General features: G+C 39.4%; 1 protein-coding gene across 1 annotated transcript; it reads right to left on the bottom strand.

The window, feature by feature from the left end:
- Positions 1-1,030: 1,030 nt before the first annotated feature.
- On the bottom strand, positions 1,031-24,772 carry si:dkey-288a3.2 (protein phosphatase 1 regulatory subunit 37). Its single transcript, XM_063006747.1, has 4 exons — positions 24,652-24,772; positions 6,377-6,477; positions 5,734-5,853; positions 1,031-1,186 (listed from the first exon to the last, which is right to left on the bottom strand). The coding sequence occupies exons 1-4, from the start codon at positions 24,770-24,772 to the stop codon at positions 1,031-1,033; spliced, it is 498 nt and encodes a 165-aa protein (XP_062862817.1).
- Between the last annotated feature and the right edge of the window lie 1,658 nt (positions 24,773-26,430).

Here is a 26,430-nt window from a genome sequence, read left to right as displayed (position 1 = left end):
AGCCGCAGCCGGGCATTCTGCCGAAAAGCACGGGGGGGGCACAGGAGCGGCACCAAAATATCAAACAGATTTAAGCAGCACTCGGAGAAACAAAGCAGGATGTGCTGCCTGAGTCCTCCTGCTCATTTAAGGTCCTCGAATGGTTCTCTTGTTAATGGAGCATGTCCAGGACAGCTCTCACTCCACTCCACTGAGACATTACGGCAATCAGACAGCTCGATGTGGACATTAAGCCAAAAGTCATGGACGCTTGACAACTGTACATGCAAGGAAACATCCAAACCAATATTTTAGCATGTGGCTAAAATACAGCAAAACATCAAACATGGAGAAATCCGACGCTGGAGACGTGGTGGTCATAGACAATTTTGTATCTCCAATTCACCTCACTTGCATGTCTTTGGACTGTGGGAGGAAACCTACACAGACACAGGAAAAACATGCAAACTTTTCACAGAAAGGTTCCGCCACCTGACATAGCTACTCATGTTTACGGCCTGCAAATAGAGAGATTCGAACCCTTGATCTAGAGTATTGTACAACTGAGCCACCCGAGCACGTTTACCCACCAATCCAGCCAATCCACCTTGTTTTAGAGGTTAGATAGATAGACAGAAAGACAGACAGACAGACAGACAGACAGACAGACAGACAGACAGACAGACAGATAGATGATAGATAGACAGACAGACAGACAGACAGACAGACAGACAGACAGACAGACAGACACAGACAGATAGATAGACAGACAGATGATAGATAGACAGACAGACAGACAGACAGACAGACAGACAGACAGACAGACAGATGATAGATAGATGATAGATTGATAGATAGATAGATAGATAGATAGATAGATAGATAGATAGATAGATAGATAGATAGATAGATAGATAGATAGATAGATAGATAGATAGATAGACAGACAGACAGATAGATAGATGATAGATAGAGTCCTACTCATTATTACTTTGGTGTTACTAATGAACTGACCTGTGTGTGTGTGTGTGTGTGTGTGTGTGTGTGTTAGTCACATACCCAGTGTAAAGAGGGGCTTTCCACTCAGGCAGGTGTTTTCGAGGTGCAGGACTGTCAGTCTGCTGGTAAGAAGAGCTTTCGACAGGGCCTGAGCAGGATACTCCAGCATGGGGACGTTACACAAATCCAACCTCCACAAACACTCGCTCTGAGAAAACACATGACAAAAATCAGGCCAAATTCTTCCTTTCCTGTGGACTCTGGTGTGTCTGTCTTAGTTTTATCAAACATCAGCCTGAATTTCATGAGCTGAGATGTCAAAACCTAAATAAAAACATGATCTCCACCCCCCAAATCCAATACTTCAGAAGTGCCCAGATGTTTTGACTCCTTTCTTTTGTTGTTGATGGAAATGCAATTGATCTCCGGTAAGAGCAGTAAGAGCGTGCCTTTGGTTTGACCGTTGAAGTCCACAAAGTTGTCGTGCCTTTCATCTAGAGACGCTGCTAATTGAACATAATATCGGCGGGAAGTGAAGTGCGACAACCGACTTTGGATTTCTGATGCACCGTAATTCAAAACATCCAGTGCACTCTCAATACAAATCAGATGGACGATCAAATATGAGAATACGCTGTGCCTACCCACTAAAAAAAGCTATATGTCTGACTCAGAAATCAGTTATTTTTTACCAACTACTTCATCCTGCTCTGGGTTGTGCCAGGCCGGTAAACACTGGGCAGAAGAAAGAAACACCCTGGACATGATGCCAATCCATCATAGGGCTGAAAAAAAAGCTCAGTATGTTCGTGGACACACTTTATATGAAGTATTTTTATTTACACTGCTGTCGTTATCATAATCAGCGATCATTAAATGTCCTTTCATAAGAAAAAGGAACCAATGCGCCCCTGGCCAATCAACTTCTATTAGACAAAAATTACTAATTTATAATATAATATATATATATTTATATCATTTATAATATAATATATATAGTTATATCATTTATAATATAATAATATATGTACAGTGTATCACAAAAGTGAGTACACCCCTCACATTTCTGCAGATATTTAAGTATATCTTTTCATGGGACAACACTGACAAAATGACACTTTGACACAATGAAAAGTAGTCTGTGTGCAGCTTATATAACAGTGTAAATTTATTCTTCCCTCAAAATAACTCAATATACAGCCATTAATGTCTAAACCACCGGCAACAAAAGTGAGTACACCCCTTAGTGAAAGTTCCTGAAGTGTCAATATTTTGTGTGGCCACCATTATTTCCCAGAACTGCCTTAACTCTCCTGGGCACGGAGTTTACCAGAGCTTCACAGGTTGCCACTGGAATGCTTTTCCACTCCTCCATGACGACATCACGGAGCTGGCGGATATTCGAGACTTTGCGCTCCTCCACCTTCCGCTTGAGGATGCCCCAAAGATGTTCTATTGGGTTTAGGTCTGGAGACATGCTTGGCCAGTCCATCACCTTTACCCTCAGCCTCTTCAATAAAGCAGTGGTCGTCTTAGAGGTGTGTTTGGGGTCATTATCATGCTGGAACACTGCCCTGCGACCCAGTTTCCGGAGGGAGGGGATCATGCTCTGCTTCAGTATTTCACAGTACATATTGGAGTTCATGTGCCCCTCAATGAAATGTAACTCCCCAACACCTGCTGCACTCATGCAGCCCCAGACCATGGCATTCCCACCACCATGCTTGACTGTAGGCATGACACACTTATCTTTGTACTCCTCACCTGATTGCCGCCACACATGCTTGAGACCATCTGAACCAAACAAATTAATCTTGGTCTCATCAGACCATAGGACATGGTTCCAGTAATCCATGTCCTTTGTTGACATGTCTTCAGCAAACTGTTTGCGGGCTTTCTTGTGTAGAGACTTCAGAAGAGGCTTCCCTCTGGGGTGACAGCCATGCAGACCAATTTGATGTAGTGTGCGGCGTATGGTCTGAGCACTGACAGGCTGACCCCCCACCTTTTCAATCTCTGCAGCAATGCTGACAGCACTCCTGCGCCTATCTTTCAAAGACAGCAGTTGGATGTGACGCTGAGCACGTGCACTCAGCTTCTTTGAACGACCAACGCGAGGTCTGTTCTGAGTGGACCCTGCTCTTTTAAAACGCTGGATGATCTTGGCAACTGTGCTGCAGCTCAGTTTCAGGGTGTTGGCAATCTTCTTGTAGCCTTGGCCATCTTCATGTAGCGCAACAATTCATCTTTTAAGATCCTCAGAGAGTTCTTTGCCATGAGGTGCCATGTTGGAACTTTCAGTGACCAGTATGAGAGAGTGTGAGAGCTGTACTACTAAATTGAACACACCTGCTCCCTATGCACACCTGAGACCTAGTAACACTAACAAATCACATGACATTTTGGAGGGAAAATGACAAGCAGTGCTCAATTTGGACATTTAGGGGTGTAGTCTCTTAGGGGTGTACTCACTTTTGTTGCCGGTGGTTTAGACATTAATGGCTGTATATTGAGTTATTTTGAGGGAAGAATAAATTTACACTGTTATATAAGCTGCACACAGACTACTTTTCATTGTGTCAAAGTGTCATTTTGTCAGTGTTGTCCCATGAAAAGATATACTTAAATATCTGCAGAAATGTGAGGGGTGTACTCACTTTTGTGATACACTGTATGTATATATACTGTATATATATAATGTAATGTATAATTAAAAATAAATGTTTTATATAATTTATAATATAACATATTTTTATATAATTTATAAAATAATATGTAATATAATATATATTTATTATATAATTATATAATATTATAATATAATTTGAATGAACTTATATTATATAATAACTTATATAATTATATTATAATTTGAATTATAATGATTAATATTATTTTTTAATGTAATTTATAATATAATATATATTTTTTATATAATTTATAATATAATATATTTTTTACATAATTTATAATATAATATTTTTTTTTTTTATAATTGATAATAAAATTAATTTTTTTATATAAGTTATAATATAATATAAATTTTTTCTAATTGGATTTCTGTCTTAACTAAACGGGGTGATTGGAGTGAATGGGTGAGTGTGTGATGGGTTGTCACCCTGTTCAGGGTGTGTTCTTTTCATGTTTCTTGTGTTTTTGGGTTGTAAATGAGTGAATAAATGAATAAATCTTATTTCAGGCATTCATTCATTTGTTCGCTGTCTGTTTTACCAGCGCTTTATCCTGTTCAGGGTTGCAGTTGGGTTGCATAAGGCACAAAACACACACACACACACACACACACACACACACACACACACACCCTTTCTAGTTATTTCTAGTAGCTCCAATTAACCCAACTGCATGTCTTTAGACTTGTGGCTGGAAATCAGAATACCAGAAGGAAACCCCCAAGGACACAGGGAGAACATGCAAACCCCACACAGAAAGAACCCTGGGTGCCAAGGCTGGAAATCAAACCCAGACCCTTGTTCCTGTGAGGTGACAGCAATGCCCACTGCGCCACTGTGCCACCCCATGTCTGATCAGTTGTCTATAAAAGTACAGCACTACACACTATGAAATCACATGATCATGAATTATTGTCGTTTCTGGAATGTACAGTGGGGAAAATAAGTATTTGATCCCCTGCTGATTTTGTAAGTTTACCCCCTTACAAAGACTTGAACAGTCTATAATTTTTATGGAAGGTTTATTTTAACAGAGAGAGACAGAATATCAACAAAAAATCCAGAAAAAAAACTTTAAATTAAGGGTATAAATTAACTTGTATTTAATTAAGGGAAATAAGTATTTGATCCCCTACCAACCAGCAAGAATTCTGACCCCCACAGACCGGTTATGTGCCCATGAGGCACACAAATTAGTCCTGTCCCTGTATAAAAGACTCCTGTCACAGAATCAGTTTCTTCCGTTCAAATCTCTCGACCACCATGGGCAAGACCAAAGAGCTATTAAAGGACGTCAGGGACAAGATTGTAGACCTGCACAAGGCTGGAATGGGCTACAAGACCATCAGCAAGAAGCTTGGTGAGAAAGAGACCACTGTTGGTGCGATAATTCAAAAATGGAAGAAATACAAGATCACAGTAATCCATTACGGCAAAGTGTGTTACTAATGGTTTTCTTGGTGACTGTGCTCCCAGCTCCCTTGAGATCATTGACAAGCTCCTCCCGTGTAATTCTGGACTGACCTCACCTTTCTCAGAATCATTCTTACCCCACCAGGTGAGATCTTGCATGGAGCTCCAGAGTGAGGGTGATTGACTGTGATCTTGTATTTCTTCCATTTTTGAATTATCGCACCAGCAGTGGTCTCTTTCTCACCAAGCTTCTTGCTGATGGTCTTGTAGCCCATTCCAGCCTTGTGCAGGTCTACAATCTTGTCCCTGACGTCCTTTGATAGCTCTTTGGTCTTGCCCATGGTGGCTGAGAGATTTGAACAGAAGAAACTGATTCTGTGACAGGAGTCTTTTATACAGGGACAGGACTAATTTGTGTGCCTCATGGGCACATAACCGGTCTGTGGGGGTCAGAATTCTTGCTGGTTGGTAGGGAATCAAATACTTATTTCCCTTAATTAAATACAAATTAATTTATTTTTTGTTGATATTCTGTCTCTCTCTGTTAAAATAAACCTTCCATAAAAATTACAGACTGTTCAAGTCTTTGTAAGGGGGTAAACTTTTTTTTATTACACCATTTTTTATAACAATTCACAAGTCATTTCTGTACCTGTTTAAGTAAACGTGAGAGGGCCTGCCAGCCTGAAATTCCCATACTGGTGCTGGAGGAAAGATCGAGTTGTGTGGCTGATTCGTAATATAAAATCATATCGAGAAGTGATGCTGCTCCCTAAAGAAACAACAACAAACGGTTACGACAGTCACAGTGCTCACAGTGTATGTAGCTTTTTAACAACATAGGATACTTAGGCTTTTACCCTCGTGTTCTGCTGACATTAACTTTACTGACCTGCTTTTTGGGGTCACAGAAACCCCAGTGTGGGTAAAATATAATTAAATTGAGTTCAGAATGAACCAAAATAATAAGCCAAATTAATCAGGGAGTAAGAGATGTGGGAGATTTTAAAAAATGGATTGTGTGTGTGTGTGTGTGTGTGTGTGTGTGTGTGTGTGTGTGTGTGTGTGTAAAAGAGTCAGCTGTACCCTCAACACCAGGGTCTCCAAAGCCTGAAGGTTGAACAAAGGTAAGTGTAAGTATAAGATTGAGTTACTGGGTGAGTGTGTATTGTTTTGCAATGGATTGGCACCCCATCAAGGGTGTATTCTTGCTTTAAACCCAGCATTTACAAGTGGTTCTGAACCAAAAACCAAAAATGAATGTTTTTTGTTGTTGTTATTGAAGATGAACTCACATTTTCCTCCAGTTTTGCCTCTTGCAGGTTGATCAGATTAAACTTGATGCATTTCAGAATCTCCTCCAGAGACTCACAGGAGTGATGATCTAAGTCAACGCCTGAAAAAGAAAAAAATACTTTTAAATTGTGAGCTTAGAATTGTGTGGCAACAGTTTGGGGAATGTCATGACAATGCCCTGTTCACCAAGCACCAAACATCACCATAAATATTTGTATGTATTTTCCTCCATTTTTCCTCTCAATCTAGTCATATCCAATTACCTGAATGTATTTCATCTCTACTGCAGCAGACCTCCACTCCACTCCCACTCAAACACTTGAGCAGTAGACAACCACTTCTTTTTAGTTGTGTATTACTATTTTTTGACTGAGAAGAATTTTGCAATCATTCAGTCAAGAAGAAGAAAAAAAAGTCATGGAAATCATTAAAATCCCAAAAGAAGAAAAAGAATTGTTATTAATTTATGAATAATAATAATAATAACAATAATAAGTTATTTTAATAACAATAACTACAATAATATAAATAATAATAATAATATAAATAATAATAATATTAATAATAATATTAATAATAATATTAATAATAATAATAATGATAATAATAATAATGATAATAATAATACTACTACTAATAATAATGATAATAATAATAATAATAGTAAAACATAATATAATAATAATAATAATAATAATAACACTAATGATAATAATCATGATAATAACTAACAATAATGATAATAATAATGATAATAACGATAATAATTAAAAAATAATAATAATGATGATGATAATAATAATAATAATAAAAAGCACCTTTCTCATACCCAAGTTTACTTTACAGAGGCAAAGGGAAAAGAGTGGAAGAATGAAAGTTCTGTGAAAACAGGTAAATTTTAAGCTGAGTTTTAGGGGCAGATAAACGCTCTAGGACCTAAACGTTCAGGCAGGACTGTGAGGGTGCAGGAGTTCATGTAAACAGGCCAAGTCTAAACCATGTACGTTAGCAGGAGGAGTTTAGACTAAACACTGAGCCAGAACTGGTGTGATATTAGAGGATTTTCTTTACCAGCAAGCCTAGGCTCACAATGCATCAAAGTCATAAAATGAGCAAAACCCCATGATCGCACGCACCCATCCCAAACCCCCCAGCACACATTTTTTTACATTCTGCATTTCTACAGATGTGTCTTGGCAGTTGGCGTTCATTATAGAGCGTAAGAACGACGCATGAGGGCGATCACGCAGAGGAATATCAAAGCGTCAGTCATTTTTCAGGAGCAGATGACTTTTAAACAAAGCCTAGAGAAACACTTTGATGGCCGCAGCAGTGGATCTTTATTGGCCTCGTGCTGCACAGGCCCCCTTCCCTTCAGAAACTCTTATCTTCCTGGTCGGGGAGAAGCCTGATCTCTCACCGCCGCGTGCTGGAGAGAAGATAATTTATTCATCATTAGCATAATCATTTGTATTTTTTTTTATAATAATCACTTAAGTGCACCCTACATAGGGGGATCTGAAATCCCATTTTTCTAATCCCCTCTGCCATTTTCTGATAATGACACCGACTCGTGCAGTCAGATGCCATCAGCGGCAAGACGCTGACCTGCGTTTAAATCTCCCGAACGTTCATATCAATAACCGCTGTTCCCTCTCATCAAAGCGATGCCAGCGCCTTAATCCGAGCCCTGCAGGATCTGGGTGCAGATTTCAATTAAGAGCCGTCGCAAAGTTTGATATTATCTCGCTGTGAGGATTTGGGTCCAGTCCCACGTGTCAAAAACTCGGTCATCCTTCAAATCCTCAAGCCTTCAATTAGCAAAATTACCAAACAAACAGCATATATGGTGAAAGAACAGAACATCGACGTAGTGCTAATGATACAGTGGAAGACTTTACTGAATGTACACTAAATGGTTTTGGGATGAATTGGAATGCTTCTTTGACTAAAAGGGCACACAATCTCAGACACACTCAAAAATCCTGTGAGAAGTCTACTTTTCAGAAGTGAGTGAGTGAGTGAATGTATGCGTAAGTGATTGAATGAGTGAGTAAATGAATGAATTAATGAATGCATAAGTAAGTGAGTAAATTGGTGAGTGAATGAGTGAGTAAATGAATACGTGAATGATTGGGTGAGTGAGTAAATGAGTGAGTGAATTATTGAGGAGTAAGTGAATGAGCGAATGAATGGGTGAGTGAATTAGTAAGTACATGAGTGAGTGAATTATTGAGTGAGTAAGTCAATGAATGAGTGATTATGTCAGTAAATATATGTGTGTGTGTGTATGTGTGAGTGAGTGAGTGTGTGTTTGAATGAGTAAGTAAATGAGTGAGTGAGCGAGTGAGTAAATGAGTGACTGAGTAAACGAATCAGTGAGTGAGTGAATGAGTGATTGTTAGTAAATATACGTCTAAGTGTGTGAGTGAGTGAATGAGTGAGTGAGTGAGTGAGTAAATGAATGAGTGAGTGAATGAATAAGTAAATGAGTGAGTAAATGAGTGAGTGAGTGAAAAAATGAGTGAGTAAGTGAGAGAGTGAATGAGTGAGTGAATAAATGAGTAAGTGAATAAGTGAGTTAGTGAGTGAGTGAATAAGTGAATGAGTGAGTGAGTGAATAAGTGAATGAGTGAGTGAATGAGTGAGTGAATGAGTGACTGAGTAAATGAATGAGTGACTGAGTAAATGAATAAGTGAATGAGTAAATGAGTGAGTGAATAAGTGAATGAGTGAGTGAATGAGTGACTGAGTAAATGAATGAGTGAGTGAGTAAATGAATAAGTGAGTGAGTGAGTAAATGAGTAAGTGAGTGAATGAGTAAATGAATGAGTGAGTAAATGAGTGACTGAGTAAATGAATGAGTGAGTGAATGTGTGTGAGTGAGGGAGTGAGTAAATGAGTGAGTGAGTGAATAATTGAATGAGTGACTGAGTAAATGAGTGAGTGAGTGAATGAATAAGTGAATGATTGAGTGAGTGGGTAAGTGAATGAATGAGTGAATGATTGAGTCAGTGAACCTAAATAAGTTTGAGTAGATAAGAATGGAACATGCAGACTCCTCACAAACAGCTTCTCTGTGTCAAACCAGCTCGTCTGAATGCACCGTATGTATGAAACATAAAACTAATTCTGTTCTTACAGGTGAAGGGATGCAGAGCACAAATAAAAATAACCTGTTTACTCACCCTTCAGGTTTAGGTGATCAGCTCTCATGTTCAAACACACAATTTCCTGCAGAGAAAACAAACAGGCCAACAGACAGTCAGAGAGAAATACAGACAGACACAGACACCCAGAAAAACAGACAGTGAGAGAGAAATACAGACAGACACAGATACACAGAAAAACAGTCAGAGAGAAATACAGACACAGATACACAGAAAAACAGTCAGAGAGAAATACAGACAGACACAGATACACAGAAAAACAGACAGTCAGAGAGAAATACAGACAGACACAGACACCCAGAAAAATAGTGAGAGAGAAATAAAGACAGACACAGATACACAGGAAAACAGACAGTCAAAGAAAAAATACAGACAAACACAGATACACAGGAAAACAGTGAGAGAGAAATACAGACAGACACAGATACACAGAAAAACAGACAGTGAGAGAGAAATACAGACAGACACAGATACACAGAAAAACAGACAGTGAGAGAGAAATACAGACAGACACAGATACACAGAAAAACAGACAGTGAGAGAGAAATACAGACAGACACAGATACACAGATAAAAAGAAAAACAGATACACAGAAAAACAGTGAGAGAGAAATACAGACAGACACAGACACACAGATACAAAGAAAAACAGACAGTGAGAGAGAAATACAGACAGACACAGATACACAGAAAAACTAACACACAGAAAAACAGACACACAGAGAAACAGACACACAGAGAAACAGACACACAGATACAAAGAAAAACAGACACAGAAAAAACAGACACAGAAAAGCAGACACACAGAAAAACAGTGAGAGAGAAATACAGACAGACACAGACACACAGATACAAAGAAAAACAGACAGTGAGAGAGAAATACAGACAGACACAGACACACAGATACAAAGAAAAACAGACAGTGAGAGAGAAATACAGACAGACACAGATACACAGAAAAACAAACACACAGAAAAACAAACACACAGAAAAGCAGACACACAGAAAAACAGACACAGAGAAAAACAGACACACAGAAATACAGACAGAAAAAAAAACACAAAGAAAAACAGACAGAAAAACAGACACAGAAAAACAGACACAGAAAAACAGACACAGAAAAGCAGACACACAGAAAAACAGACACACAGAAAAACAGACACAGAGAAAAACAGACATAGAAAAACTGACAGACAGAAAAACTGACACAAAAAAAACATAAAAACAGACACAGACAGAAAAACTGACAGAGAAAAACAGACATAAAAACTGACTCAAAAACAGACAGAGAAAAACAGACACAGACAGAAAGACAGAAAAACAGACACAAAAAACTGACACAGACAGAAAGACAGAAACACAGACAGAAAACAGATAGAAAAACATACAGACAAAAAAACAGACAGAGAAAAACAGACAGAAATATTAAGACACAGATGTTAAGACAGACACACAATCACAGAGAAAGACAGGCACGGACAAAACAGACACAGGCATTAACACAGACAGACAGGCAGATAGAAACACACACGCAAAAACAGATACACAGAAAAACAGACACACAGAGAAACAAACACACAGAAAAACAGACACACAGATACAAAGAAAAACAGACAGTGAGAGAGAAATACAGACAGACACAGATACACAGAAAAACAAACACACAGAAAAACAGACACACAGAGAAACAGACACACAGAGAAACAGACACACAGATACAAAGAAAAACAGACACAGAAAAAACAGACACAGAAAAGCAGACACACAGAAAAACAGACACAGAGAAAAACAGACACACAGAAATATAGACAGAAAAACAAACACAAAGAAAAACAGACAGAAAAACAGACACAGAAAAACAGACACAGAAAAGCAGACACACAGAAAAGCAGACACACAGAAAAACAGACACAGAGAAAAACAGACACACAGAAAAACAGACACAGAAAAACAGACATAGAAAAACTGACAGACAGAAAAACATACACAAAAAACAGACACAAAAAAACATAAAAACAGACACAGAAAGAAAAACAGACAGAGAAAAACAGACATAAAACATACAGACATAAAAACCGACTCAAAAACAGACAGAGAAAAACAGACACAGACACAAAGACAGAAAAACAGACACAAAGAACAGACACAGACAGAAAGACAGACACAAAAAACAGACACAGACAGAAAGACAGAAACACAGACAGAAAACAGATCGAAAAACATAGACAAAAAACAGACAGAGAAAAACAGACAGAAAAACAGACACAGAAATTAACGACACAGAAACAGAAAACAGACAGAAATATTAAGACACAGATGTTAAGACAGACACACAATCACAGAGAAAGACAGGCACTGACAAAACAGACACAGGCATTAACACAGACAGGCAGATAGAAACACACGCAAAAACAGACACAGAAAAACAGACACAGAAAAACAGACACACGTGTTAACACAGACAGACAGGCAGATAGAAACACACATACACAGACAGAAAACACACACACAAAAACAGACACACAGAAAAACAGACACATGAATGTTAACACAGACACACAAACAGAAAAGCCAACACACAGGCACAAATATTAAAGCAGATGTTAAGACAGACACACAGTCACAGAGACAGACAAACTCAAATAAAATAAAAACAGACAGACAGACACATTGAAAAACACAGACAGAAAACACAGACTCACAGAGACAGAAAAACAATTGCACAGACATTAAGACACAGACATAAAAACACAGACCCAGGCGGAATTTACAGACACACAGACCTAAAACACACATACAGACATACAAACACACAGACATGCAGAGAGACATTAAAACACAGACATTTTAATTCATCTATACATTGAGTGTATGTACAGCATATTAAAACAAGTGCTCATCCATTAAAGAATTATATTAGAATATATATTAAAAAACATAATATAAACATATATAAAAATTAAAAATTAAAAAAAGGAGTCTTAGCATCAAGACAAAATCAAATTAGTCAAAACTAATGATTTTCATTTAAACAATTTAAATGTTTAGCGATGTTCACACTACAAGAACTAATTATGCGTTTCAGTTTGTTCCCTCTTAATTAAAATGCTCTATATTAATTAGTCGCTGTATATTAATTACAAACAGCTGGTCATCTCCTGACACGTTCATTAGACCATTGCTTGCCATGCGTGTACATAATCTGCATGCATCAGTCACTGTTTAAAATAACTACACGAGAAAAATGTCTCCTAATAAACATGATAAAGCGTGAGCGTAAGAGCCCGAGTGTATAAAATAAATCAGATCCATCATCGCACAAATCGTCGTTTATCATTTACGCTGGTGGTGATGCACCCAGTTCTTTTTAAACAGCTTCTATCAGTGCTGATATGTTCACATTTAAAGCAACTACACACGTGATAATGATCTCTGGGTACCGCCAAAGTACAAATCATACCTATTGATTACAAATTCACTAAAAATAAAACATAAATATATAAATATGGCTATAATTGGAAGGTCCTGGGTTTGATTCCCCAGCTGGATGGCAAGGGTCCTTTCTGTGTGGAGTTTGCATGTTCTCCCTGTGTCTGTGTGGGTTTCCTCCGGTTACTCTACGTTCCCTCAACAGTACTAAGACATGCAGTCAGGTTAACTGGAGCTAATAAAAATTGCCTATGTGTGTATGGACAGTTGTAGCCTAGATAAGACACTGGACTTACAATCCAAAGGTCGCTGGTTCAAGCCCCACCACTGCCAGGTTGCCACTGTTGGACCCTTGAGCAAGGCCCTTAATCCTCAAGTGCTTGTAATGTAAGTCACTTTGGATGAAGGCGTCTGCTAAATGCTGAATGCACAACAGCATTTTCGGGCATCACAGTGGTGCAGTTTGTAGAGCTGTCGCTTCACAGAAGGAAGGGCCTGGGTTCAATTCCCGATTCCCCAGACTGATGGCCAGGGTTCTTTCTGTGTGGAGTTTACATGTTCTTCCTGTGTCTGTGCGGGTTTCCTCTCACAGTACAAAGACGTGTGTGTGTGTGTGTGCAGTAGTAGCTTAGTTACTACTAAGCTACTACTTAGCTAATTGGACTAGCAATCCAAAGGTTGCTGGTTTGTAGTGGCAAAAAATGCTTTTCCGCGATATTAACCAGACCAGTTTGCCTTAGGAATTAAGAATACCCTTTATTCTTAAGAATGTAACGCCAGCGGGAAGGCTTCAGAACAAATCTGACCAGACCTTCCCAGAGCTGTTAACACTTGTGTCTTTTATAGTCCAGGAACACCTTTCAACATGAAATTGCATACAGTTCGTGGTGTAGTCTCATTGGCTAATGACAAATGTCCATGCGTTGACCATGCATTGTTCACAGGAATCATGAGACCCCCCCAGGGTGAAACAGATGTAAAGCTTTAGAAATGAGCCCAGTTGTAAATTCCAGTGAATCCCCCCATGGGTGTTCCTGCTGTAATCTCATAACAGTCATAAAGTCCAGGTGTAAACCATTGTGCCTTTCAACTAATATCTAGATGGCCACACTCATATACATACACAAAATATAATTTTTTTTTTATATAATAAAATTCCACCACAGGTTCAAGCCCCACTACTGCCAGATTGTCACTGTTGGACCCTTGAGCAAGGCCCTTAACCCTCTATTGCTTAGACAGTATACTGTGTTACACAAGTGTGTGTGTGTGTGTGTGTGTGTGTGTGTGTGTGTGTTTGTATGTGCCATCTGATGAACTGGCGACCTGTCTGGAGTGTTCCCTACCTTTCACCCAATGAATCAGACCCTTGTGACCCTGACCAGGATGAAATACAATCTGATCGGCTCTGCAGCAATGAAACCTCCATCCTAAAATCTGTGACCTCTATATTAAGCCGAACCATAATTTAGCACTTAAGTACAATCACGTTTGAATCAAAACAGCTTTTGGATTGTAATTATTGGAAATATATTTAGCGTTTAAATGCTTTACAATAATACATGAGGCTGTAATTATACCCTAGTACAGATGGAATAAACAAACACCACGAGCTACACTGAGTTATTATAAAGCACTGAGTCTGAAAATTATTATCAAACAAACAAACGTTTATTATAAACTGTAATAATTACATTTTTGTTTTTAAACACCTCACTGTCACTGCTGGACTGAAAATAGTCCACCAACCAAAAATATCCAGCCAACAGCGCCCCTGTGGGCAGCGTCCTGTGACCACTGGTGAAGGTCTAGAAGATGACCAACTCAAACAGCAGCAATAGATGAGCGATCGTCTCTGACTTTACATCTACAAGGTGGACCAACTAGGTAGGAATGTTTTATTAGAGTGGACACGGTATTTAAAAACTGCAGCAGCGCTGCTGTGTCTGATCCACTCATACCAGCACAACACACACTAACACACCACCACCATGTCAGTGTCACTGCAGTGCTGAAAATGATCCACCACCTAAATAATACCTGCTCTGGGGGGGTCCTGACCATTGAAGAACAGGGTGAAAGCAGGTTAAAAAAAGTATGTAGAGAAACAGATGGACTACAGTCAGTAATTGTAGAACTACAAAGTGCTTCTATATGGTAAGTGGATCTGATAAAATGGACAGTGAGTGTAGAAACAAGGAGGTGGTTTTAATGTTATGGCTAATCAGTGTATGTGCAAATGAAATGTGTGAAGGCAGGTTGGGGCAGTGAGTAGCAGTGAAGAAGGGCCTGGGTTTGATTCTGTGTGCTTTCTGTGTAAAGTTTGCATGTTCTCCATGTGTGTTTCCTCCCACAGTACAAAGACATGCAGTCAGGTCAATTAAGGCAATTAGAAACAGTGATTGTGTGTGTGTGTGTGTGTGTGTGTGTGTGTGTGTGTCCTCTGATGGACTGGAGACCTGTCTGGGTTGTTTCCTGCTTTTCGCCCAGTGAATCCGACCCACCCCGACCCCAAATAGGATAAAGCAGTGGTAAAACACAATGAATTAATGAATAAATAGAAAAGATGAAGGTGTTGGAGAGGAAGCTGAAGGTGGCAGAGATGAAGATGCTGAGATTCTGATCAGAGGTGACGAGTTTGGACAGGATTATGAACCTGTTTATTAGAGGGACGGTGCAGGAAGGATGTTTTGGAGACAACGTTACAGATGTGAGATTGAGATGGATCGAGCATGTGCAGAGGAGGGATGAGAGTGACAGAGTGAATGAAGAGGAGGTGAGGGAGGACATGCAGGTGTTTGGTGTAACAGAGGAGGATGTTAAGGACAGGGCGAGATGGAGATGGACACAGCTTGTCGGACATCCCATTTCAAAAAACAGATACCATTCGTCTTTAAAATGTGATGTCCAAAAAGCTTATGTCTAAGTGTCCAATATTTATTTACATATTTAGGGTTACATCAGACTCCACTCCTCTGTAAAGAATTTCCACAAGATTTTGGACTGTCGGTGTGTGTGTGTGTGCACATTCAAAAAAACTTTTGTGAAGTCAAATACTGATGTTGGATAAGAAGGCCTTGATGTTCCAGTTCATCCCAAAGGTGCCCAAAGGAATTAATTGGTTGGGGCCAGCACGTTGGCTCTGTGGGTAGCACTATCACCTCACAGCAAGAAGGTTCGATTCCCAGGTGGGGCGGTCCGGGTCTTTTCTGTGTGGAGTTTGCATGTTCTCCCCGTGTCTGTGTGGGTTTCTTCTGGGTGCTCCGGTTTCCTCCCACAGTACAAAGACGTGCAAGTGAGGTGAACTGGAGATAATAAATTATCCATGACTGTGTTTGACATTAAACCTGAACTGATGAATCTTGTGTAACCATGAATGTAACCAAAGTGAGTAAAACATGACGTTAAAATACTGATAAATAAATAAATCAATAAATAGAGTGATGTCTTTGGGATCCTTTCAGCTAGAACAACAGCCACTGTTCTGAGAAGGCTTCTCACAAGACTTTGAGGTATGCCTATGGGAATTTGTGCTTATTTAGTCAAAAGATGGAAGCATTTGTATGGCTGGGCTCCACTCCTCTGTAAAGACCAGATTGTCAAAAAATATTAAATAAGCATAATAAATAATTAAGAAAAATTAAATATAGAAAGATTCTGATGTTGGATGAGACAGCCTGTCTCTCTGTTAATGTTCTGGTTCATCCTAAAGGTGCTGCAGAAGCAAGGAATTAATCGGTTGGACTATTTTTGCACACTGTGAATGTGTGTGTTATAGGGCAGTTGTAGCCTAGCAGGTAAGGTACTGGACTAGTAATCAGAAGATTGCTGGTTCAAGCCCCTCCACTGCCAGGTTGCCACTGCAAGGCCCTTAACCCTCAATTGCTCAGACAATATAATGTCAGTACTGTAAATCACTCTGGATAAAATGTGAATGTAAAATGTGTGTTTAGGTTTGTTTGTGTCCTGTGATAAACTGGTGCCCTGTCCAGTGCGTAATCTTGACCTCTTCAGTATTTCAAGAGGGTGACGGACCCAACTTGATCACAACCATGATGAAGCGATTAGTAATAATGAATGACTAAATGATTAAAAAAGCACTATATTAATATTCTGTAAATGATTAATTTATGTGTACGCAGGCGTTTATGTAGCAGACAGACAGCAGATGGTACCGAACGTAGCAGCTAGTAGGAATCAGACCGATCAAGCTAGATCAATCTGCTGTAAACATTAACAAGATGTCTGATCGGGTCTGATTGGACCGTGTGAGCGCAGGAAGAAAATAAATAAGACCGGGAGCGGGTGAACACGCCCATATAGCGCAAACAGTCTCGGCAGTGATAGCTCAGGGTCCCGCGGTCCAGCCTTCCCCTTTTGTTTCACACTTTTCATCTTAATAAATGTGGAAATTCGTGAGGCCCTTTGCAGCCGACCGCGTACGACAGAAACGTACTGATGTGTCAGCAGGGAGACGGACAAAACAAAGGATAAAAAAGATGGGGACACGGTTTACCCGTGCGTTTCTCGCTAAGCTGCTCGTGTGGCTTTGCATTAGGACCGTTTTCCATTTTTAATTAGCTGAAAATATTTCAGAACATTTTTAGCAGGAAAAAAAAGAACATGATATGCTCACGGGGGTTAAAAATCGCCCGCACTTTTTCCTCTCGGCATCTTTCCTGCAATAAAGGATAAATTATTTAAAATAACACGACCTTTTTATCTCGCACCCTTTGAAGGCAGCGAATTAAAAATGTAAATGCGGGCGCTAATTAATATGCAAATATATTCATCCCCGCTTAACAATTAGCAATTAAACCCGCAGTGTCTAGAAAGAGCACGGACAAAATGACTAACTCAATTTGTCATTAAGAAATTACAACATACACAAAATTTTTAATTGATTTTTAAAATATCGGCCTGGTGTTCTCGTCGTCGCCCAGAAATGGACTGTGTGTTTTTTTTTATTTATAAATCAGGTTCATGTGATGTTAATACAGTATCATTCAAGAGATAAGATGTGTGTATGAGGATGCAGGAGAAATAAACATGTCTCCTTCATGCTGCCGAACCTTTCATCAGTGCATCAGTACGGTCCAGGGGGCATGACGGGCATTAAAGTTTAAATGTGTGGAAGTTATTTATACTAGATGATGTTTAGATACGAGTCACTCCACACAGATCGAAGGACGGTCTCTTCAGATCAGAGAGAAAGAGATTAACAGAGAGAGAGAGAGAGAGAGAGAGACAGGGGGCAATTTTATCTTCTTTTGGCTGGATCTTAGCACAGTTTGGACACAAACCTTCTATTTATACCTGGGCTCGGAACCTGCACAAAGAGCGCACTGAGAAAAGCGCCTCCCGATGTCTAGGCTGTTTCAGCCACCGACACCCCTCAATTCACAACATTAGCCAATAATATCTAGGAAGACGCCCGACCTGCCAGTAGCACCGCTGCATTAATTTACATTACATATACACTGATCAGCCATTACATTAAAACCACCTCCTTGTTTCTACACTCACTGTCCATTTTATCAGCTCCACTTACCATATAGAAGCACTTTGTAGTTCTACAATTACTGACTGTAGTCCATCTATTTCTCTACGTTCTTCAATGGTCAGGACCCCCACAGGACCACCACAGAGCAGGTATTATTTAGGTGGTGGATGATTCTCAGCACTGCAGTGACACTGACATGGTGGTGGTGTGTTAGTGTGTGTTGTGCTGTTATGAGTGGATCAGACACAGCAGCGCTGATGGAGTTTTTAAATACCGTGTCCACTCACTGTCCACTCTGTTAGACACTCCTACCTAGTTGGTCCACCTTGTAGATGTAAAGTCAGAGACGATCGCTCATCTATTGCTGCTGTTTGAGTCGGTCATCTTCTAGACCTTCATCAGTGGTCACAGGACGCTGCCCATGGGGCGCTGTTGGCTGGATATTTTTGGTTGGTGGACTTTTCTCTGGATTAAAAAAATCCACTTATCCACTTTACCAGAACAACACACACTAACACACCACCACCATGTCAGTGTCACTGCCATACAATACGAGTCACTCCACACAGTGACCTGCACTGAGAAGACCAATGGCTAGCTGTTTTAACCACCCCCACCCCCGCAACCCTAGACATTATGCAATGATGTCTATGCAGATGCCCGACCTGACATTCAAACCCATGTGGCGATACTGGCCACAGTCAAATAAGCTTATAATCGGCATGGTTTGAACTGCTGTACTTCTTCTTTACTGATCACACAAATGAAATAAAAGCAGGAGCAGGGACATTTGAGGGTTAAGAGCCTTGCTCAAGGGCCCAACAGCAGCAGACTGGGAGTGGTACTAGTCCAGTACCTTAACCGCTACAACTGCTTATGGACACAGAGTAATACAACTGTGTACCACAACTAATTAGGAATTTGCTGTGTGTATATTTTGACCGGGAATATATTTTCATTTGGCCTCAAAGCAAGCCATAATAATAATAATCATCATCATCATAATCATAATAATTTTAATAATAATAATAATAATAATAGTAATTATTAATAATAATAATACTAATAATAGTAATAATAATAGTAATCATAATAATAGTAATTAATAATAATAATACTAATAATAATAGTAATAAATAATAATAATAGTAATAATAATAGTAATAATAATAATAATAATAATAATAGTAATAATAATAGTAGCAGTAGCAGTAATAATAATAACAATAATAATAATAATAATAATAATAATAGTAGAAGTAGAAGTAGTAGTAGTAATAATAATAATAATAATAATAATAATAACAATAATAATAATAATAATAATAATAGTAGTAGAAGTAGTAGTAGTAATAATAATAATAATAATAATAATAATAATAATAATAATAATAATAAAAATAACAATAATAATAACAATAATAATAATAACAATAATAATAATTAATAATTAATAATAATAATAATAATAATAATAACAATAATAATAATAATAATAATAATAATAATAATAATAATAATTAATAATAATAATAATAATAATAATAATAATAATAATAATATTCAGATTTGGAATTCCCCAGGTTCCCCATTATTGGTTTCTGTGCTTTTATGAAGCTGTAACTAAAGCAATTCTGTTTTATCCACTTAGATCATATAAAAACAAAATGAAAGCCCCCGGGTACAATAAAACAGCTTTAAATAGTTTTCTTCAGCCGTCCTGAGGGGCCGCCCTGCCTGAAAACACCTAATTTGATAAATTTGCTCTTTAAGCAGCGAGTTCTATTTTATTCGCCTTATTATGCATTCACGTGCAGCATTCTGCTAAATATCTGCGGCATACATACATGTTTTTAAGCACCTACATTAGCTTTAGAGCAGTGATTCTCATTAGCACGTGTGACACACACACACACACACACACACACACACACGTGCGTTTAATGTGAGCACTCATTGCGCCACAATTTCTACTAATAATTCTGCTTGATCTAATTTCTGATTAATGCAAAGAGGTGATAATACAAGTGATCAAAAAAAGAAAGTGCACTAAATTCTGTGTGACATCTGCATGCATTAAAAAGTTTAAGGTGTCAAGCACCAGACCACGATACATAATAAATAGTGACAATTGACTAAGTCCCTAGAAATGTCCCTAGAAATGTGACGTTTTGACCGATGGGTCTGAGGTTTGTCCTTTTGGCTGACCACCAGTTCTTGAATTTACACTTTGATGTCATAGGTACACATGCTTTTCAGTTGGCATGTTCGCTTTGTGGCCTCCAGTTTCACAGATCTTACGCAGCAATTTTTAAGTCCCTTTTTTGCCACAGTTTTTACACAGGATACCCTACTTGACACAACCCACCTATTTCTATCCGGGCTCGGGACCTGCACTGAGAAGTGCGCCTCCCCATGGCTAGGCTGTTTTAGCCACTCACCCTCTCAAATTGTTTTTTTTTGTTTATGCATTTTCTCTCTTTTCTCCTGTTTTTTTAGCGTGTCCAATTTTTACCCAATTGCGTTATGCTTCCTCTTTACTGGTGCTGACCCCCGCCCCGATTGAGGAGAGCGAGACTGTCACACGCCCCATCCGACTGCATCTTCTCAGTTCATATGCGGATCATCTTTATGTACGGAGAGACAGACCCTGATCGCATTATCCCTCGATTGGCGTCACCAATCAGCCAGCAGAGGTCGTAATTGCATCAGTTATGAGGTCCCTATCCGGTTTTTCCCTTCCTGTATGAACCCGTTGTTCATGTAGCCGCCCGGCCCAGTCGGATGGCAGAGCTGAGTTTCGAACCGACGAGTTTGAAATGTCAGCTCTGGTGTGCTAGCGTGTTTTACCACTGCGCCACCTGAGCGGCTACATAGCAATTTTTTAAGTTTATAGCCTTTAAACAGATACAAGTTCTTCATTAACATTCTGTCTTCAGTGGTAAAAACCATGTTATCTTGTGTTACGATATTGTCGTCTGCTGTCGTTGAGTGGAAACACAAGTGATTGTCATGGTAACCAATATTTTTATTTATTAGGATTTTAACATCGTGTTTTACAGTCTTTCGTTACATTCATGACAGGAACGGTAGTTACTGCTTACACAAGATTCATCGGTTCAAGTTTAATATCAAACAGTCATGGACAAATTTGTATCTCGTGCACCTCACTTGCACGTCTTTGGACTGCGGGTGGAAACCGGAGCTCCTGGAGTAAACCCACACAGACACAGGGATCGTTCCACCTGGGAATCAAACCCACGACCTTCTCGCTGTGAGGCGACAGAGCCACCCACCGAGCCACCGTGCCACTCAAAAATATTTTAACTACGTTTAATGACCTTGTTGTGTCCAACAGTGAAAGAATTTTAAAAACTGATCAACATTTGACAAAGTTATGGACAAAGGTGATGTTTAATGGAACCAAAGCTCTTGCCGTGCATCTCCAACCCGCGCACAGCTCTTTGTGGAACCCTTTTTCACCTATGCACTCTGCACAGGCGCCTCTCTATCTGCCAATCAGGGTCCTTACACAGCGTTTGAAGACCCCACCCATCCCGACCTAGCAGAAACGAGCAGATGGCGCCCAGCCGACCGGTGGCAACCTGGGCACTAGAATTTCTGTTTATTATAAAGTGGCCAGTGAGTGTACTATAGACCACAACAACAGACACTGATATCCACCATTAGCATCGGTTGATGCAACTCTGCGAATACATATAATTAAAATAATGCACATGAACCTGCTTTACCTTTATTTGCTCCATTATCTTCAGATTGGGCTTCACTTCATGCTTTATGCAGCTTTGCTCGTAGGCCAAAATGATATCTTCCAAGGTTCGACTGGCACCTAAAATAGCACAGAAATAAAATCTCAACAACAACAGCAGCAGCAGCATCAAGCTTTCATTGCTGATGCACTAATCTAGTGTTTATTGTGTCTTAATGAGCGCTTTACAATTAGCACCGCTGATGAAGGCATTTTTAAAATGCTTCCTTTTTCTGCTACTTCATTAAAGCAAGATAAAAGTGTTTTACCTCACACAAACCATGAGCACTCGGTTTACTCGCAGAAAAAAAAGTTAGAAAATGGAAAATACAAAAGTCTAATGCCAAAATAAATCTGGTTGGATTCATAATTGAGATCCTGCAGTTTAATTTATATTATATTTATTAATTGCTGTCTTTCACCACATGACATACACTGTGGACCAACGATGGTGGTAGAAAATCTGTGTTCTGTGTTTTGGAAGACCAGATATTATTGGCAAACTATAAAAGATTAAAAGATAATTAGAAATAGAGTGTCTCAAAAATTAGGATACACACATATAAAATGTAAATCATTGATTTAACATGAGATCAAATGAAGTTACATTAGTATGAAGGCTGATGTTGTTTGTTTGTTTGTTTGTTTATTAGGATTTTAACATCATGTTTTACACTTTGGTTACATTCATGACAGGAACGGTAGTTACTCATTACACAAGATTCATCAGTTCACAAGTTTATATCAAACACAGTCATGGACAATTTAGAGTCTCCAATTCACCTCACTTGCACGTCTTTGTACTGTGGGAGGAAACCGGAGCACCCGGAGGAAACCCACGCGGACACGGGGAGAACATGCAAACTCCACACAGAAAGGACCTGGACCGCCCCACCTGGGGATCAAACACAGGACCTTCTTGCTGTGAGGCGACAGTGCTACCCACTTAGCCACCGTGCCGCCCTTTTACTTTTGAGACACCCTGTATATATAATGATAGACAAAATATGACATAATTACAAATTTGTATCTGCTGCCAATATCTCTATTTAACAATGTTTCTAAATGTAGGGCCATGCATTGCTCTAAAACAGCTTTTATTTATCTCAGAATGCCTTCATAAAGTAAATGGCTAGTGCTTGGATTTTAACGCATTGTTCAAGAAGAACCTTACAGTGCTTTAGGGGTTAAAGAGATCTGTCTGTCTGTCTGCCTGCCTACCTACCTACCTACCTACCTAACTACCCACCCACCCATCCATCCATCCATCCATCCATCCATCCATCCATCCATCCATCCATCTATCTATCTATTGGGAGTAAATTACCCCTAATACTTGCAATTAATAATAGTTCATACATACATAACTTTATATCACATCACCATTATGCATGTTATACACTACATGAACAAATGTATTGGGACACCCATTCTAATTATTGAATTCATGTGTTTAAATTCATGTATTGCTAAAAGGTGTGATAAATTAATTATATGAAGGAAATTATATGCTTCCAGTTTAGGGAAGGCCCTTTCCAGTTCCAGAATGACTTCTATACAGACATGAAGAAAATCTCAGTTTAAAGAAACTCCAGTGTCCTGCACAGAGCCCTGACCTCAGCCCCACTTAACAGCTTTGGAATAAACTGGAACATCAGCTGAGGGTTTCTTGACCTACATCAGTGCCCAGCCATAAAAATGCTGTCATCTTCTGACTGTATGGGCACAAATTTCCATACACAGACAAACTTCAAAATATTGTGAGATGCCTTTTAAGAACAGCGGCTGCTGTTATAGCTGAAAAGATCACATAGAGGTCACTCTATTTTAATAGTGTTTGTTTATGAAATAGGACGTCCAGCAAGCTTATGTTCAGGTGACCAAATACTTTTGGCCATATAATATATTTCAGTGGGACGATCCAGTACCATTTTTTCCTAATTTTCAATTCTATCCTAAAGCATGAAGTATTGGATTATTCTGATACTGATTCAAACAGATATTCTTACATTAACTGGACAGTGTTATGGTGAGTCTGTATCCCACTTGATGCCAGGCAGACGTAAATGCTGGACAAGGAACCAGTTCATTACAAGCCAACACTTGCACATTTACTCACTTACTTACTTATAGTTTATTTATAGTAGCCAATCAATACATGGAACGAATGATTTGGAAGGTCTGAGGTAACTGGAAAACCCGGAAACCAGAGGAAACTCATGTAAACATGATGAGAACATACCAACTTCCTTACTAATAGTGACTGGAGGTGAGGATTGAACCAAGGTCCCCAACACTCTGAAGCTATATAGCACACACACAACCCAAAACACCACTAATGATTAAATAAGCAGAATCTCTGATTCGAAAGACAGAATTTATATAAAATTTTGGCTTTATTACCATCCTGGAGTGCATCCTTGCTCTCTGCAAAGCCTGACACCATCAGTTCATCCGGAGGAAAGGAAACACGCTTGCCCTTTTTGCCAAGCGGCCATGATACCTCTTCCTCTATGTGACCCATCATTGTTATCAGTCCAGCTAATCAGGTATTCTCGATTCAAGCCATCCAAATATTAGCGTCTAAGTGTTTAAACTAAAATGATGTATTCAGTTCTATAATAAAAGTATATATTTGGTAAAGTAGCTTCAGTTCTGTCATCTGTTCCCATGATAACGGTCCAATTCTTGCTCCAGCTGACAACAAACTAGTCAACAAACTGCACGTTCCACTAGGATCCGTTCTACTGTGGATCTGAAGAGGAAACTTTAAACCTCTGCTTTACACATTTACAAAGCAGTTACGGGACACCACAGCGTCAATAATGAATGAGCCGAGCGGCTGCTGGAAGAAACTCCATTCGCACATAAGATATGCACACAGAGAGATGCTACAATAAAAATACAGAGTTTAAAACTGTCTTTGATTCTACTGTACATAACGGCAAATACACTCTGTTACCAAAAGTATGTGGACAAGTCAAGTCAAATGTATTTATATAGTGCTTTTTACAATGGACATTGTCTCAAAGCAACTTTACAGAATCTAGGACCAACAGACCAAAACCCCCTATTGAGCAAGCCGAGGGCGACAGTGGCAGGGAAAAACTCCCTTAAAATTACAGGAAGAAACCTTGAAAGGAACCAGACTCAGCAGGGACCTCCATCCTTCTTGGTTTTGGACAAACCTTGGCCTATAAAGACATGGCTTGGCAATTTTGGCATGAAGAAAATCCAGTTTGTTGCAGGGATGTACATCTGCAGCATTTAGTGGAAACCTTCATCCAAAGCGACTTACAAATGTGACTGAATACAATTTGAGCAATTGAGGGTTAGTCTTGCTGAGCCTTGTTCAGGGGTCCAACCGTGGCAACTTGGCGATGTGGGACTTGAACAAACGTTCAATTCGCTAGTCCAGTACATTTACATTTTTGGTGACTTACAGTACTGTGACAGCGTACTGTCTAAGCCACGCTCAAGGGCCCAGTGGTGGGGCTTGAACCAGCAACCTTTTGATTACTAGTCCAGTACCTTAACTAGGCTGCAACTGCCTTACAGTTAAAAATACTATTAAAGTGGTCAGCCAAAACAATATTTGTATTTTTTTTATAGTGGGACATGATGCTAAATATCCACATAATTTTCGTAAATTTAAAAAATGTCTACCTCATTTTCTGAATTGACTTTCATTACAGGGCGGCACGGTGGCTCGGTGGGTAGCACTGTCGCCTCACAGCAAGAAGGTCCTGGGTTTGATCCCCAGGCGGGGCAGTCCTGTGTGAAGTTTGCGCGTGTCCGCGTGGGTTTCCTACGGGAGCTCCGGTTTCCTCCCACAGTACAAAAACATGCAGGTTAATTGGAGACACTGAATTGCCCTATTAGTGAATAGGTGTGTGTATGAGTGTATGTGTGTGTGTCTGCCCTGCAATGGACTGGCTCCCCGTCCAGGGTATTACTGTGTACCTTGCGCCCATTGAAAAGCTGGAATAGGCTCCAGCACCACCCCGCGACCCTAATTGGATAAGCGGATAAGAAAGTGAGTGAGTGACTTTCATTACAAGTTTACAGTGGATCTTTACTTACTCTTTTTAATAAAAAGTGAATTGAAGATAGTTTGCCTAGAGTTATGGGCAAGAAGGTCCTGAATTCGATCCCTAGGTTGGGCGGTCTGGGTCTTTTCTC

The sequence above is a fragment of the Trichomycterus rosablanca genome, chromosome 13, assembly GCF_030014385.1.
Source record: "Trichomycterus rosablanca isolate fTriRos1 chromosome 13, fTriRos1.hap1, whole genome shotgun sequence".
Classification (NCBI taxonomy): Eukaryota; Metazoa; Chordata; class Actinopteri; order Siluriformes; family Trichomycteridae; genus Trichomycterus; species Trichomycterus rosablanca.
Note: the sequence above shows the minus strand (reverse complement) of the source record. Positions and strands in the feature narration are given on the sequence as shown.